Source organism: Salvia miltiorrhiza, chromosome 3 (assembly GCF_028751815.1).
Source record: "Salvia miltiorrhiza cultivar Shanhuang (shh) chromosome 3, IMPLAD_Smil_shh, whole genome shotgun sequence".
In the NCBI taxonomy this organism is placed as follows: domain Eukaryota; kingdom Viridiplantae; phylum Streptophyta; class Magnoliopsida; order Lamiales; family Lamiaceae; genus Salvia; species Salvia miltiorrhiza.
Window position 1 is genome coordinate 1099131 of NC_080389.1, and position 18563 is coordinate 1117693.

The window sequence follows — 18563 nt, forward strand, 5'->3', positions numbered from 1 at the left end:
TGCATGTTAAAACATTTTATATATATATATATATATATATATATATAGGGTTAGCTTATATTGAGATTTTAAATATTTTGAGATTTTGAGATAAATGAACATATCAATAAATTCTTTGAACATAACCAATATAACTGATGAACATATGAATCTATTTAATTTATTTAAAAAACATGCCACTTGTAGGGATTGAACCCCAGACCAACGCGCGTTCATAAAAATTAATTGACAAGTTCATCAAAATGTACTTATATGTTCATTTATCTCAAAATCTCAAAATATATATAAATCTCAATTGAACCAAGTCCTATATATATATATATATATATATATAGGTAAAAGTTCAATTGAGAATGGCATATATTGTGAGAATTGAGAATGATTTTATACCTTACGATTAAGAAGATCCAGCGGCCAAGATTATATTCATTTGTTGTCGTCCAATCTTAAGCTGAGGGCAAGGGTGTCTTTGAACAATAAAGTAATTATGGTAGTATGCTAAAGTTTCGGTTTCTGTTACTACATGATCTGGAAAGATTTCATAGAATATATCGTTGATTAATTTTCAACAAATAAACCCTATTTTCGAACCATTATTACGTATGTTAATTTTCGAAACTGCAAAACCTAATATTTCACAAGCTTTCATCACACTCTCGTCGGCGTCCAGTACAGGCTCATGTGTTAGTACATAAAATTTACATTTTATGTATTTACACTTTCAATGAATTTTGAGATTATACATTGTTAAATGAATTGTTATTCAATTTTTAGATAACTTCGATCCAAGCATTCCAGACTGTCAATTATGCTTCCCTCCATGTCCCAATGAACTAAAGCCTTGGGCAGCTGCATGATACATCTGGACGTGTGTTATACTACATTCGTAAATTTTAAGATGCATGTTCAAAGCATAATCAAGGTCAGCTGAAATGATACACCTGGGCAGGTGCCGTGTAAAGATCATAAAATTTAAGGTGCATGTTAATCGCATAATCATGACATTATTTGGGATTGTGTGCCCTTTGAAATTTGTACTTATATTGCGTTTGAAATGAATTTTACTATTATATAATTATAGTGGGACAACTATAAATTATTGGCAAGAACTCAACTTTTCATTTTTTTTTTTTTCGCAAAATCCATTTACTATTATTAATTCATTCGCTCTATGTATGTTCGTAGAATTATTGATGCATGTTCGTACAAATTCCAGAAATGTAGCAAACTTAATTTCACGGTACTATAATAATATTGCCGAGCCTGAGGTTAAAACATCAAACCAAACAATTCAAATTTATATAAACAATTATGGAAAAACCAGTAAAAATTATTCATTTAAATAATGTTAGTAATGTCTCAAACCTTATAAATATAAATAAATGCTTGTTTAACCAATCAACAACAAGTTAACATTCATTTTTGAGTTCATGCAAACCTCCGTATAATGCATTGAGGCCTCCTTTGCAATATTGTCACCAACTTCATTACCTTTCCCTATTAACCAATGCAGCACAATATCGCACTCGCATAACTCGAAGTTGTTTATTAATCGAACTGGCACGCATGCATTTCCAACTTGAAGAAGCATCGCCATGAAAGTTTCTAAATGCCGCATTAGGTAAATTCCGATGTCTTCAAAGTTTGTAGTATCAGCCCACTTTGTCCGTACAACGCTGTCGTACGAGGTTGAAATTACAATGTACGTGCATTAATATGTTGCTGAACATACGTATATGCATATTTCCCATGGGGATGTATTACATAGAAAAACAAAGACCATAAAAAATTCATTGAATTCAAGTTTAACCAACGATAATAATTAAGATTAAATAGATAAAAGTACTTACCCATAACTTCCCATCACACAGACCTACACCGTCGGCAGCCTGCGACTTATCACCACCCTATATATTCCGGTTCAAAAAATAGATGAACTTTATTTGATTTTCATTGAACATAATATAATTTGTAAATGAACCTGAATCAAAGATTGATATTGTAATAATCCCCTTTTTACCTCATCAGTCACATCCTTTGGTGAACAATCTTGGCTCTTCATTGTCTTATCTGGAAGATAGCAGTTAAATTTAGGTGAAGATATGATACACTCAATGTTTAATTACTTGCTCACTAAAAATGTCACCTATTACCTATAGGCATTGGATCTTTCCCCTTGTCCTTTCTCACCCCCGAACTAGTGCTTGCAATCATTGCCACGTCTCCTGTTGTGAATATATATTGTTAGTCAAGCAAAAACAATAATTGAAAAAATAATATCAATGTAACCACACAAGGGATGACCTTTCGACTTTAAGAGATGACCTTGTTCATTTTCTGGCTGCTTCTGCCCCGGGGGTTGAGGTTTTGCTGTTAACAACGCATTAATATAGTAAATTTACGGGAAGACAAATATGAAACATAAAACAAAATTTAACGAACCTGGACGCTTCTTCTTTCGAACTTTGTGGACTGGTGCTGTGAACATATGAAAGAAAACAGAAAATTAAAAGTGCATCCATATTTAGAAAATGCAATATAGTTAAGTGCATATACCAATAAATATCATTATAAGTCAAAGTTTATTTTCATTAAATTTTATGCTAATTCAATTATCTGTTAGACCACACTATAACACCTTTTTCCATTTAAATACTCATCAAACTGAATTTATGAACTCATACTAAAAAATTCAAACCATAATTACCTTAAAACTACTAGTTTTATCCATAGTTTACATACCTTTTCTCTGTTGAACACATCAATATATATTGATGAACACGATTACACAAAATCTAGTTTTCGTGCCAAGTCCTTTTTCTAAATCTTAAAAAATATTCCCAAAATGAAGTTAAATATATCCAAACCTTGTTCGCTAGTCTCCTCCTCCTCCATCTCAACTTCTGCCATATTTCCTGAACTACTGTTTTTCCTTTGTCTTCTGTATCATCTTGAACTACTGCTTTTCCTGTTATCAATAGACAAAACAAATCGTGAATTATAGGGAAATAGGCAGTACAAATCTGATAAACATATTATACAATATTTTGTAATACCTTTGTCAAAGTGTGATTCAAGGAGAGGTTTTGTCCTAGTCGGATTCTTCACTGGTGAAACTGAAGTGTCACTTAGTGAATCTACATTCATAGAAACTTCAGATTGACAAATAAAGAACAAGGTAAAAATAGTGAATGTGGAGTTTGTTAAGTTTCTACTTACGACAACAATTACTACACTCTCTTCCTTCACCATGTCTTCTAGAGTATGAATCAATGGAGAGCAAATGAGAAACCCACGAAACTATATTTCAATTGCTGGGTAAAAAAATCTATCGTCAACTAACTTTCGCACTCACGCAACTTTCTTAAAAATTTCAAATGTTGAACACAATGAATCATTAATTAGATGTCAACAATTCTAACGATTTAAGATGATTACACATTACTTCTCCTCCATGCAATTTTAGGCATTTTCAGGAATTTCCGTGGAACATATAACCACAATAATCAGCTATTATATTTCAAAAAAAATCTTTATTTTTTCTTGCCCACGCGTTCAAATATAACACACGGGTTTTGAATCAATGCAAAAATTTGATTTCAATGAACATGATTAGGTCTACTCATAATTCTAATCTCATAAGATGAAATAATATGTATCAACGAAATCACAACGATCACCTGCAATTTAGTTTTGTCTATTCCTTAAAACAAGAAACTGAGGCTTCGCCAAAACCTTCCTTCGCTGCCGTTCTCTGAAGGGCTGATCGGTTCGATGAAATGCTGGTTCGGTGACGAGAAATAGGTAAACCACATTTTACTCAATTTGAATCCAAATTGATTATGGAAGGTGAGTACAATCCGGGATACGTTCATTCCCTAAAATTTTGATCGAATATCTGGACTGATTTAGCCCTTAAGACCCAAAAAATAATTAAAAATGGTTTTTGTTAATTTTAAAATTCGAACAGCATAAAAGATCTCAGCCGTTCGCTACCACTTGATCAACGGACTATATCTTATCTTTATTCTAACTATAGGGGGTTTTCTCAATTGAAGCCCACCCTATATATATATATATATATATATATATATATATATATATTTGATTGCGCGCAGTTGTCACACTCTATTCTGTTACTCGCTATGATCCCGGACCTTTTAGCCACCGGCGGATCTCTGTCTCCCGCTGACTTGAACTGAGGGCGTAACCCAGACAAGTTTACTTTGACCTCGGGATGCTACCCAGGTAGGCCTGATATTTCTCATGCTCCGGAACACATCCAGCCGAGCACCCTTATAACGCCTCTGGTTAGAGCCCGATGGAGATCAACCCACCAAGTCACTAACAAGTGTACACAATTCTCAAACAACGTATTAGGTCATAAGAGAACCTCAATTGATTAACTGTACGAGCCTTAAACATGGTAGAGTGTATGGCTCGCCGCCTCTCCCTCAAATCTCCGGCGACAGCAGCCATGGCTGCCGCCGTCGACTCTCTCCTTCCCTCCACTGACTCAACCCATCTCTCTCTCTCTTCTGTGACAGTGGCGAACCACCACCACCACCACCGGACGGACAGCAGCGATGAGCCGCCTCCCAACTCGACTCAAGACTCCATTTTCAACACGCTTCAAAACATTTTCTACTCTTCTTTGGAAAACAGAAATTCATGTACAAAATACGAATAGATCGTGCATATGTATAAAGTCGTGTATCATTACAATTCTTGCGAAAATTTATGCAAATGAGTTAAAGGTACAACCTTTAACATAATCTCATGGTTTTATGCTGCTGAAAATTTGGAAGGGCTTGTGCTGCCGTAAATCTGAAATGATTTGGGTGCTGTGAAGGGTAAGCACATATTTTGATGGTAATGACAATACAAGAGGTTGAAAAATGAAACCTTAAGTATTTGATCGGCTGTGTTGCTGGTTCTGCTTGACTGCTCTGCTCTTGAATTTTGTTTGGGGGTGATGGAACGAGGGGAGTGAGTGAAATGAGATAAGGGAACTTGGTTGTTGTATAATTGGATTGGCAGATGAGGGATTGGATTGCCTGCAAAGGCATGGCTAAAAGTTGGATATCACAGTTGTCACGACCGGACTTAATTAAGGATAATTAAACCGGGAAACCATGACTAAGGGAGCGAGATCAGAAGCGGGAGTAGAAAAAGGGAGTGAATAAATAGAGAAGGATCGTACTTTTCATTAATAACGAAGGAAACATCTAATATATATATAACGAAGGTTTAATTGCAAAGATTTGATTGAACTAGTAGGTTCGGAAAGCTTCGACTTAGCCAAAACAACATAAGACTTCTTTGAGTACGCAGCGGAAGTAGTAAGGTTTCTGATTACATGTATGAAGACATGTACCCAAGAGTTTTTCAATATATATAACATCGAGACAAAAGAAGATCCTGCTCGTCACTTCATCACCATCGGCTACTGCTCAACCTGCACATTTAGAAATATATGCAGGGCTGAGTACAAAGGTACTCAGTGGGCACATATGCCTATAATGAAATATAACATGCTTCGTAAAGATTTAAATTGTCATGTCATCATAAACAGTACAGCAAGGGGGTTTTTCGCTAAAGGCCCAAGCTTACTAAATTCATTTGTGATTCTTAAAGTTCGACTGCAGTCTAAGTTCTCTCGTAATCTATCATATCTGGAATTACGTGCCGGAGAGGTGGCCACCTCTCACGGACACTTGACCGGCCAACCCGCTCGATGACTCACGATCACACGTGTACACTAGCCCTGGCAGGATAGCTATCAACTGCTCAGGACCCGAATTCGATTACATAACACATCAGATAAATATCATACCAAAATTTAAACATTTATGGCAAAACAACAGTTGAAATAAGTTTCAGTTCAAAGATTTTGTAATGAAATAACTTGTTCAAATATAACATTAAACTCATTTGATATATATGAAAGTAAACCCACCTGATAGAAACTTTCTGTGGTACAGTAGCTCCTTGATTGATTATTAATCTCGCGCTTGACCTTTATTACGAGAATATAAATAAGATACTGCTCGAGCAAGATCCTCAAATAACGAGAATACGAAATTAACGATGCATGATCTTCTTATGCATGAATTATTATTCTAAAATAATAATTAGGGGAGTTCTGCTATTAATCCAGGCTGTCGGACTTAATACATAACCATCTAGGTTTCGTCTCATGAGGCCAAGTAATTAACCGAAATAATCCGTTCTCAACAGGGTGTTCTAATTTGTCAATTAAATAAATATCACTCGAGGTGATTGAAAGAAAGTAAATAAATACTTCGGCTTATTCGCTGTATAACCTCATAATTAATCGGGCTTAATAATGAGAAAAAGTAATGTTATAAGACTAAATAATTAAAAGGCTCAACATAAGGCAGCCTAATAATTAATTAAGTAGAAGTGGGCTTGGATAATTAATATGAAAGGCCCAATTAAAATAATTCGTTGGCTTAAGCAATTAAACAAATCTTGGCCCACTGAATAAATAATTGATTAGCTAGGCTTAGATAAATAAATCAATCAAGGCCCAGCTAAGATAATACAACAACCCAATTAAAAATAGAATGCAGTTGGGCTTTAATTTAAATAAACTCAGCCCAAAGAAATAACAAAGGCCCAAAGAAATAACTCTCTCTCTTTTCTCAAGCATCAGTCGAGCTCTCTCTCCCTCTCTCTCATATCAGTCGAACTCTCTCCGCTGAGGGGCTCGCCGCCGCGGCTCCAAAATCTGGCGAGGTCGACGGCCAGACGTACCTTCTCCCCTCGCCTCACTTCCTCCTCACTTCATATCATCAGCCCTAACTCACGAATTGAAGGTCTTAATCGAGCCCTAACTCACAAATTGAAGGTCGCCGTCGCCGCTGCAACTGAGTGTCTGGCGAACGGCCGTCGTCTGCGTCTCTGAGGCCGCCGCCTTCGTTCGTCCTCCCTCCTTCCTCAAATTAATGGGGGATCCCCAAATGGGGAGCCCTAGTTTCCCAAAATCCAAAATCGCCGCCGCCGCTGTAACCTCCGGCGAACAGCCGAGGTCTCGCTCGTCTCCCTACGTCGGGCTCTTCTTCTCAATCCGATGAAGGGCCAGCAGAAGCTCTAATTTCGGCCTACAACTATCGCCGCTGCTGCCGTCGCGGTTCTCTGGCCGTCAATCGGCGAAGCCGGCGTCGTCTCGCCTTCCCCTCTGAGCCTTTCAGGTCTCGATTCGGTCGTCAAGGTGGGCAGGGAGTCGAGCCCTGTTTCTTTTCCACCTCCGCCACCATGGTTCTGCCGCCATCTCCACCGCCTGTAGAAGACTGGCGATTTAGCATCGTTGCTCCACTCGCGATGCTGATGCTGCTGCTGCTGTCGCACGATTTCCGTCGAGGCACCAAGAGCTGCCGCCGTCATCGTTGTCGTCGTCTTGGCTGGCTGTTGGTTGGCTGTTTGCCGCTGAGTTTAATGAACTGGAATGGCTGAAATAATAGATCGAACTTGTTCCTTTAATAACTGTAAGTTGTAATTGGAAGGTGATAATGAATCAAGGCTACTCTTACCTTAAAGTTTGGCAGAGAAATGAATGAATGTTTTAACTTGCTTTTCGGATACGGTGTGTCGAATGAACTGGAACTGAAAATTTGTATTATTGTTTCAGTAATTGCAGGTGATCAATCGAAGAAGGTGGAGTATTAAAGCAAGGCTTACCTTGAGAACTTGGCTGAACGAACTGGAGGCTTCTATGCTCTTTGGAGAAAGCTCTTGGTGGCAGCAAAGTGATAGAGAATGTGGTGTTGTTTGGCTGGAGTCGAGACTAAGAGGATGAGGAGTTGTTGCTGCACACTTGAGTATGCTAGCTAAGAGGGTGCAGAGATAGGGTGGCTGGTGTTTGGGGCTGGATTAGATGGGGGCAGACATAGGAAAGCTGGTTGAAGACTGCACACTTGAGTGTGCTATCCAAAAGGTGCAGAGCTAGGTGGCTAGAGCAGGAGAAATGAGTGCAGTGGTGGCTGCCTCTTGCAGCTAACGTTTCCTTTCCCTTTTCTATTCTTTTTGTGTATAATTAGGAAGATATGAAGGAAAGTTGATTGTGAGTAAAAGTTGTAAGGTATGAGAATGAGGTTGTGGTGAATAAAAGAAGTATATTCCTATGTCTCGGTGATTCTGTAACTGTAATATGAATCGCGTGCTCGTATCAGCTTGATACTGTATAATTAAACAAATCTCGTATTCCGACATGTGATTTCCCGCCTCGCTAAAATCGATAGGTTATAAAATGAATCTAAATTAAATCCGTAGATTTAATTCATTCGTTGTCCTGATCTCTAAATTAAATCCGCAGATTTAATTAACTTCACGAGTCGGAAAAAATAATTCACGACTTAAGTAATTATATAAATAACAGAATCAATAGTTCCATCTCGCTTAATAAATAACATGACTTCGCTAAGTCAGTTATAACTTTTGTAATAATACCATCGGACTGCTTTAACAATATAAACTCAAGATCATAAGCTGAATTCATATCAAGATAAAATCGGGTTTCATTCACTGATGATAAATTAATAAACACGCATTATTGGATTAATATATATATTAAAGAGCGGGTCACTACATACTACCCCTCTTAACAAAAATTTCGTCCCGAAATTTGCATATCTCTGCTAAAACAGTTCGGGGTATTTCTCCTTCATCTTGTCTTCAAGTTCACACGTGGCTTCTTCTTGTCCGTGATGTCTCCATAAGACTTTTACTGATGTGATTGTCTTATTTCTGAGTTGTTGCACTTGCCGATCTAGAATGGCTTCAGGTCTTTCTTCGTAGCTCAAGTCTGGGCTAAGGATTATCTCTTCTTGGTGGATTACGTGCTTTGGATCGAAAACGTATTTTCCGAGTTGTGATACGTGGAAAACGTTGTGGACGTTTCCAAAACTTGGCGGTAACGCCAACCTATAGGCTATCGGGCCTATCCTTTCTAAAATCTCATAAGGTCCTACAAACCGAGGTCTGAGCTTTCCCTTGACACCAAACCTAGTTATCCCCTTGGAGGGAGATACTTTTAGAAAGACCTTGTCTCCTATCTCAAAATGTAACTCGGTTCGGCGTGAATCAGCGTAAGATTTCTGTCTATCCTGAGCCTCCTTTATTCGTCCTCTTATCTGACGGACTATCTCAATCATCTCGCTGACCGTGTCCGGTCCTAAGATTTTTCTTTCACCCACTTCATCCCAGTAAAGTGGTGATCTGCATTTTCTTCCATACAACGCCTCGTAAGGTGCCATGTCAATGGTCGCCTGGTAGCTATTATTGTAGGCAAACTCGATCAGCGGCAACACTGATTCCCAACTTCCACCTCTGTCTAACACCACTGTTCTCAACATGTCTTCGAGAGTCTGAATTGTCCTTTTCGACTGCCCATCTGTCTGCGGGTGGAAGGCGGTGCTAAAATTTAGCCTCGTGCCTAACTCTTTCTGCAAACTCATCCAAAATCTAGATGTGAACTTTGAGTCTCGGTCTGAAGTAATCGATACGGGTACGCCGTGTAAGCGTACAATCTCTCGCACGTACAACTGAGCTAGCTTGTCTGACCCGTGTGTGATCAGTATTGGTATAAAATGAGCACACTTTGTGAGTCGATCTACTATTACCCAAATGGCAGTGTTTCCTCTTTTTGTTTTGGGCAGACTGGTCACAAAATCCATTGCGATGTGCTCCCACTTCCATTCTGGAATTTCCAACGGTTGTAGTTTTTCATATGGCCTTTGGTGTAAGGCCTTCACCTGTTGGCATGCTAGGCATCTCTCTATGAATGACGCTATGTCTCTTTTCATGCCTTCCCACCAGAAATGTTTCTTTAGGTCCTGATACATCTTAGTACTCCCGGGGTGGGCAGTATAAGGGGTATCGTGAGCCTCGCTCATGATTTTATCCTTAAGTTCATCATCGTGGGGGATGCATATCCTTCATTCGAAGAAGATAGCATTATCTGATGCTTCTCGATAATTCTTAAGGTCTCCTTTTCTTATGGTTTCTCGAAGCTTTTCCATTTTCTTGTCCTTTCTTTGTGCTTCTATGATCATCTTTCTCAAGTTGGGTATCGTTGCAACAACGCTTGCTATCATCCCTGGTGGTTTAACCACCTCTATGCTCATTTCTCCAAACTCCTTGATGAGCTCCTTCTTTTGGGTGACGAGAGATCCCAATTTAGATTGAGTCTTACGACTCAATGCATCAGCCACTACGTTGGCCTTGCTCGGGTGGTAGTTAATATCGCAGTCGTAATCTTTCACTAGTTCGAGTCATCTCCTCTGTCTCATGTTGAGGTCCTTTTGCTCGAAAAAGTATTTCAAGCTTTTGTGGTCTGTGAATATCTCGCACCTAACTCCATATAGGTGATGTCTCCAAATCTTCAGTGCGTGCACCACTGCAGCTAACTCCAGATCATGAGTCGGGTAATTCAGTTCACGCGGTCTAAGTTGGACGCTATCACTTTTCCTTCCTGCATCAGTACACAACCGAGTCCATTCTTGGACGCGTCCGTGTAGATCACATATTCCTTGTCGGCTATTGGGACTGCTAACACTGGTGCAGTAGTCAACTTCTCCTTAAGTTCTTGGAAACTCTTCTCGCACTCTTCTGTCCAAGAAAACTTTATCCCTTTTTTGAGTAATTGCGTCATTGGTCTTGCGATTTTAGAAAATCCTTCAATGAATCTTCGATAGTAACCTGCCAATCCTAAGAAACTTCTTATCTCATTAGGGTTAGTAGGCGGTCTCCATTCGCGCACTGCTTGCACTTTCTCAGAATCTACTTTAATCCCTTGCGATGACACAATATGTCCTAAAAACATGGCTTCGCTGAGCCAAAACTCGCTCTTGCTGAATTTGGCATACAAGTCCTCCGTCCTTAACGTCTCTAGGACAATTCTCAGATGTTCCTCATGGTCCTTCTCATTCTTCGAGTATATCAAGACGTCATCTATGAATACTAAGACAAATTTGTCTAAGTACGGATGGAAAACTCGATTCATGAGGTCTATGAATACGGCTGGTGCGTTGGTTAGCCCGAATGGCACAACCACAAACTCATAGTGGCCATATCTAGTTCGAAAGGCTGTCTTAGGTACGTCTTCTGGACGAATCTTCAACTGGTGATAACCAGATCGCAAATCAATCTTTGAAAACACACTTGCTCCCTTGAGTTGGTCGAAGAGATCGTCTATCCTTAATCAATATTAATCTCGATATGGCCTACTTATCTAGGGCGATCTCCCCACTAGTTCTAGCCCCCTCCCGGATGACTAAAACAGTCGATTACGAGTCATAATTACCGTCCCCGGTTAATTTCTAACCTATAACTCCCAAGAGCACAAAAGATCAACAAGCCCTCACCCAACTCTCAACCTCCCGGTTTATTGAGATGATATGTTTCAAGCTCCTAATCTATTGTAATTATCCTCTCCCGATTCAAATCACAAATTAGAAATGCACAAAAGGTGGCCAACCAATCATACAAGAGATAAATCTAGGAGTTGAAAAGATAACAATAAGCACAATCAAGATATATATTGAACAAAGAAATCAATCCATTACAAATCCATCTAATCTAATCCCTAAGATAAGAGATTTTAGCCAAGCATATTCATAATAAAAGCAAATCTCAAGTCATAAGAAAACATAAATAAAGATATAGAGAGATAGAGATTCATAGACAAATCCTATAATCTTGATCTTCAATCATGTAGTCTTGATGAGCTCCTTTCCAAGTCTTCCCCTTCTTTCTTTGATTTTGGTGTTGTTCTTATGTGTGGAAGAGAGAAAAATGGTAGAGAATGGAGGCTAGGGTTTGGAATTGGAGTGTTGGGGAAGATGAAAATGTGTGGGAATGGTGAATGATGTGAAAAAAAGAGGGGGAAAGAGGTGTTTTAGCTCAAAATCGCGTCTGGGCCCACCAAAGGGCGGATCCCCGCCTTTTTCCCGCGGTCGGGTGACCACCGCGGCCGGAAATGCGGCTGGAAGGAGGAAAGCCCGCGGTCGAAGCCCGCGGCCGCGGATCGGACCGCGGGTGCTCGCCAAAAACGTTCCGGACTGCTTTGGAGCAGAGGCCCGCGGCCGGGCCCGCGGCCGCGGCCCGGACCGCGGCTACTGGGCAATTTTGGAGCAGAAGACTGCGGTCGGGCCCGTGGCCGCGACCGCGGAGTCCTGGGCTTTATGCGCAGTCCGCTTGTTCGGCTCCGTTCTCCCTCGTCCGAACTCCGATTTGGTCGCCGTTTGCGCTCACGGATTCCTCTCGAGATGAAATTCAACCTCATGTTTTCAAAACTCTCTAATTTATCTTTTATTTTCCCTGAAATCACTCCAAAAGCTACACCAAGCATCAAAACTCAAAATGGAAAAACAAACACATATTAACATTCAATTCAAGGGGGAAAAAGACAACAATTCATGCAATATTGAGGTACGAAAACCATATTTGTCAATTGTTTCTTTGTTTGGATAATGTTTGAGATTAAACTGCAAGACGGCAGCTTGGACGCGAATGGATAAAATTTCTTGTTTTACAGAATGAGTGATGACGCGATCATCACCATGCTTTAGGATTCGATCTAAGGTTTGAAGCAGAGTATCAAAAGCTTCATAAGCCATATGTCTCGATTGTGCAGAAACAACTTGTCAAACCTGTGAGTTGTGAGTTGTGTGATCCAATCACCATATCTTAGAATATTTTTTTCATTTCTCTGACCAGGTTTAGCAGCTTGATTAATTCTAACATAACTCCATTTGATTTGGTTTGTTGGGTAGCGAGTTTTGTTGTATGATGAAATATTTAAGGGATAATTACTTCCTTCATCCGCCCATGAAAAATTTGTCATAATTTACTTTTGAATTCATTCACAAAATATTTACCACTTTTCATTTATAATACTAGCAGTAAGAACGTGTGATGCACGCTGAACACGTGTGATTTTGTACTATGTAAATAAAATTCATAGATATTATTATATAGTTTTGAATATTTGTATTAATTAATTATTTTTATTAAATTGATTTATTCATTTGACTATAATTGTAATTTAAAAAAGGAATCAATGCAACTATTAATGAATAAATTTAAATGTAATAAAGTAATATTCATAATATATATACCTCTAAATAAAAATGCAAAAAAATCTATGAAAAATATCCTAAATTATCTAAGTATGGGGCGAGACGAATTTTAAATTTTTTCTTATTTGATTATGGCGATTGAGGATCTTTTCTTCTTATTTTTGGTTTGCAACAAAATATTGTTCAACGGCATATCGTCGTCACTTGTAATCTCAATTTGCAACAAAATATTGTTCAAAAGCATATCGTCGTCACTTGTAATCTCAATGTAGTCATCAAACTTTTTCCTAGTTACCCTTTTCTTTTTCTTTTGTGATGGGATTATTTTTTTGATTTCTCGAGTGAATGATTCTTTTCTTCCACTTGAGTCGACTCTTCTTCAATATCTCCAACATCGATGCTTGGTTGGGTTTTTTGGATTGCATTTGCCACAATATTGAGATTTCCCCGTTGATCGAATTTTATAGACTTGAGCATTGTCATGAAGTCGGCTTTTCTTCAATATCTCCAACATCGATGCTTGGTTGGGTTTTTTGGATTGCATTTACTACAATATTGAGATTTCCCCATTGATAGAATTTTATAGATTTGAGCATCGTCATGAAGCGAATTTCTGTGTACGCTTGTGTGTTTAATCCTCTATAGTATGTAGAGTATGTTTTACCCTATGAAAATATATAATTGTTATAATTACGTAATATCAAATTTTACAATATGAACTATTTAAATTATACTCCCTCCGTCCGCCAAAAGTAGACCATTTTTACTATATTGGGCGTCCGCAAACAGTATACCACTTTCCTTTTATGGAAATGGTCCCACCACCCACTTTAATCTTTTATCCTTACAAACACTCTTTATTTACAATAAAACCCACCTCAAATTCAATCTCAACCACACATCTCATAAAGTGGTGGGACCCTTTCTCCACTACATCAAAATCATCACCAATTTTATTAAATCCCGTGCCCAACCAAAGTAGTCTACTTTTGGCGGACGGAGGGAGTAGTAAGAAATCTTAATTTACCTCTTTGATTGAAGAAAGATATTCATCCACAGAGCATCCTACATATATCTTTGCCGCTAAATTTTTGAGCTAAATAATTGAAAAATAAATTTTTGAGCTAAAGTTACCGACAATATCCTTGCTCGACTTTCTTTGATAATTGGATTTAATGAAAAACAATTTAAATTATAAATACTTTCATTTGCAAAAATGCTTAATGCAAATCATTTCATGCTCAACTCATATAACAAGTAATTACACTTAAAATAATAATAATAATAATAATAATAATAATAATAATAATAATAATAATAATAATAATAATAATAATAATATTCTTATGCAATCAGTTTTTTTTTTCTCTTTAAAATAATAAATAATCAAACTTAAATATAAAGTCTAATTAATTTAAATAAAATCTGCAGCCCAAAAATTTAATCAATATGTAGAAGCCCAAACTTAAATTAAATCAACCCAATTCGCAGCCCATGCTTTAAAATAAATAATAATGCAGCCCAACAGGATTATAAAAAAACTCGGCCCACAACTAAAAGCCCAAACCTATTTCCATTTTTTTAAAACAAACCCACCCCCTTCTTCTTCAACATTTCTCACGCATACACACACTCACATGTACTGATTGAAGAAAAATAAGCAAACACACAAAAGCAAGAGAGATATTAATGGTGATAAGAGGCGAGAGGGAAGAAGATTGAAGAAAAACAGGTAAACACACAAAAACAAGAAAGATAATGGTAGTAAAACTAAAACCAACATATAACTTCGAAGTTGGGGCCTGCCAAGCTCTGCACTGCTTCGTTCTCACACGAAAGCCAAACTTGAACACGAAATGGAAGATCTTCCCCTTGTAATTCCACTTGTTCCTCTACGATCTCCTTTGCGCACATCACAGCAGATTCGTCATAATCCCTCATCCATATCTTTTGCAGCGTCGGTATGTCTCCAATTTGAGTCGGGATCTCCTTCAACGCTAGCATACCATCAAGATGAAGCTTCTCAAGGCGTGGAAAGATGGAGTTCGATTCCGCAGTCCAATGCTCCAAACTACAACACCGATGCAATCCCAAGTATTTGAGGGAAGGGAATTGGCCTTCAACCATTTCCCACTTGCCTGTTCCAAAGCACCCGAACCACAACTTGAACTTCTCGAGAAAGGGCAATGCACCTATCTTTTCCAACATCTTTTCCCATTCAAAGCCACCATTCATAAAAAGAGTCAACTTCTTGAGGCTTTGGCCTTCAAAGCCACCATTCATCACAAGAGTCAACTTCTTGAGGCTTTGGGGGAATGTGAGCGCATACGGAGCAGCTCTACAATCAGCAACCGAATATTGTACGTGGAGGGATTCCAATTTACACAGACGTTTGATATTGTTCAGACAATAATAATCATCTTGCTCCATTCCCCCTCTCCCAAAATACATTATCTCCAATTTTTTGATATTGGGAATTCTCTTAACCACCTCTTCACTGCACTTGAAATCTGCTATTCCCTTAAGCACCAGTAGATTCTCCATGACGACGACATCATCACTCGAAGGTTCTGGAAGATAAAATCTTCCTTTAGTCATTTCAATATGCCTAAGTTGTGGCATTCTCCAAATCTCAGCAGGTGCAGTGAACTCCTTCCCAATACAAGAAAAAATCAATATGTGCAGATTCCAGAAGCGAGTAAACGAGGTAAAGATCGAGGACAGGCTACCAACTTTAACAGCAAGGTGGCGCAAGTTAACATACTGAGACACAAGGGACTTGACCACGTAGCTTTTATCTCCAGAGTAACGAAACTTTCTGTATGCATGTAATGTTCTAAGCAACCCGGAATTCTTAATACGCGGTACTCTCCCATATTCACTGATAATGGAACGAGCACGTGGCATAGACTGCAAGTCGTCAAGGACTTTCTTCTTTGGCGTGTTCCTGGGTATAACAACGCGGCGTTGGCTACTCATGCCTCGAGGACTAGATTGCCCTATCACATGATAGAACCCATCTTTCTTGCTCTGGTTCAAGCATAAATCCCTCAACAAATCATGAATTTTGACCCATTTTATGTTTCCTGTAGACCCCACTTCACCAACTAGAATGAGATTTCTATCAATCAAGTCCTTTAAGAACTCTATGGCAATAGTTTCCAAACTTTTGCCATTCATGGGTTTTAAAAATCCTTCAGAAACCCATAGCTTCAAGAGTGTTGAGACTCTAACCAAATCATCCTCCTCAAACACTCCCATATACAAAAAACATGGCTTTAAATAAACTGGCAAATGATTATAGCTCATTTTCAACAGTTTCATACAATGTTTATCATTCTCCAAATTCACTTCTGAAGCTAAGTTCTTCCTAATTGATTCCCAAACTCCTAGAGTATGTTCCCTATTTCTCAAAATACCCCCCACTACAACAATTGATAAAGGAAGTCCTCTGCAATTCTCTACTATTTTCTTTCCAATTTTCTCTAACTTATGAGGGCAACTTCCAACCCCAAACACAATTTTCGACAAGAGTTCCCAGCTTCTAACCTCATCTAAAAATTCCATTTGAAGGCTAAAATTGTTGTTCAATTGGGAACTCAAGTGTGAAAGCCTAGTCGTCACTATTATCCGACTATAATTCTCATTTTCAGGAAAGAAACGTTGTATCCTATCCCAAGCATCGATGCTCCACAAATCATCCATCACAATTAGAAACCTTCTACGTGACAAATACTGGTAGAGCTCTAATCCTAGTTCATCTTCACTCTTTTCACTCAGTTGTTCCTTGCTTTTATTAGTGGCTTGAGAAACAAGTTCACAAAGAATTTCCCTTGTGTTGTATTGTTGAGAAATAGTAGCCCAAGCACGAACATCAAAACGCTGCTCAATAATTTTCTTCGAATAAACAGTTTTGGCAAGAGTGGTCTTACCTATCCCGCCCATTCCTGTGATCGGGATGACTTGGCGTTCGCGTTGGTCGGAAACGAGCCTTTCCAAGATTCCATTCACGACACCCTCGGACCACACCACCATGCCACTATTGTTCTTCTCAGTGGAAGAAGAAGCAGAGATGAAGCTACGCCGCGTATCATGGAGCACTACCTTCTCTGTATTCCTCTGCATCGCCAAACTCTTGATCTGATCCATTTCCTGTATCACGTTTTGCACATCTTGAAACAAGTTCATCTCTTCATCATCATCATCATGATTTGATGAGACAGTTTTCGGATCCTCTGGATCTGCTTCGTCGGAAACAGGAGAGTTATAAGCTTCTCTGGATCTGCTCAGCTGAATCTTGGCCACGATATGAGATTCGATGGCGTCTTCAGCTGCATAAGCTGCATCTGCAATACGCATCTCCAAGGGATCTGCGTCGTCGGAAACAGGGGAGATATAAGCTTCGAGAAACTCCTGCAAGTACGTGACATTTTCAGTGAGGGATTGAACTTGTTGTTTGTTGAGAGAAATCGGAGGGGAATGGTGGCGCTCGAGGTCGTCTATGATATGCATTAGAGAAACCAAGGCTGCGTAGGCCGCCATGATCGATATCAGTTGAAGGGAAACAGAGTATAATTATGAGAATTTTGGACAAGAATTTGATAGAATCTTAATTTAGCTTCTTATTTATAATGTGAAAGCGGATGTTTATATAAAGAGTTGTTGCAGATTATCAAGAGCTTCATAAGCCATCTCGATTCTACACAAAAAATATTCTCAAAATTATTATTTACTGGTTGGTTGTGACTTTTGAGTAGTGATGAGTTCAAAGTTTTTTTTTGCTTTTTTCAATTTCAAGGCAAAACTGAGCCACCCATTCCCTATCTTTTCGTCAGTGCGATTCCACATCATCAATAACTATTCTGTTGGTGTAAAACCACGTCATCCAATCCAATCACACGCTAGCTCAATGAATCCCTTTGAGATGAGCTTTTCGCTCTGTTTGTGGGTTTATTCCATCTTGCTACTTGGTGCATTGCATTTAGGTGCTTAGATGGAAGACACGTGGCTTTGCATTGCATTTAAGCAGTTGATGTATAACATTGCACTTAGGTGCTTACATAGAAGAAAATCTAAGTTTCAAATTCAAAAATTTGCACACACTAAATCTCATCTCATTCAACACATAAACATGCTACACTAGGAAAAAGAAAAAGTCAAAGATGCATACAACTAACCATGACATAATAGATATCAGATTAATACAATAAGCAAAGGCCGAAGATTATTACAAATATAGTGGTATTGAACAATCTAGGCTGTATAGTTTGAAGAGAATTTCATTTATTTCTGTGTAAAAACTCAACATACAAAAGAAGAGCAAGACAACTATTTATACTATACAAAGAAGCTTCAAGAAGCTCTTCACGGTTATAACTAACTAGACCTACTGTTAACTAACTAAACTACTCTTAGCTAATCACACAGAAACTAACGTGCGCTTTATGCGCACAGTTCATG

General features: G+C 38.6%; 2 protein-coding genes and 1 long non-coding RNA gene across 4 annotated transcripts in view; 1 reads left to right on the top strand and 2 right to left on the bottom strand.

The window, feature by feature from the left end:
* The window catches only part of LOC131016908 (uncharacterized), a 1184262-nt gene that overhangs the window by 1057299 nt on the left and 108400 nt on the right, over positions 1-18563 (top strand). The gene's annotated exons all lie outside the window — the stretch shown is intronic.
* Positions 1310-2480, bottom strand: LOC131017082 (uncharacterized). 2 transcript variants are annotated; one of them, XR_009099400.1, is made up of 6 exons: positions 2443-2480; positions 2326-2370; positions 2154-2225; positions 2021-2070; positions 1851-1907; positions 1310-1676 (listed from the first exon to the last, which is right to left on the bottom strand). It is a non-coding gene; the product is annotated as an uncharacterized LOC131017082 (long non-coding RNA). The 2 variants fall into 2 exon arrangements; XR_009099399.1 differs by having other exon boundaries at positions 2305-2370.
* LOC131015741 (putative late blight resistance protein homolog R1C-3) lies at positions 14874-17645 on the bottom strand. Its single transcript, XM_057944163.1, has one exon. The coding sequence runs from the start codon at positions 17643-17645 to the stop codon at positions 14874-14876; it is 2772 nt and encodes a 923-aa protein (XP_057800146.1).

What these genes read in the sequence shown, in the direction of transcription:
- LOC131015741 (XM_057944163.1), bottom strand. Translation starts at nt 17,645, where the DNA reads ATGGCGGCCTACGCAGCCTTGGTTTCTCTAATGCATATCATAGACGAC.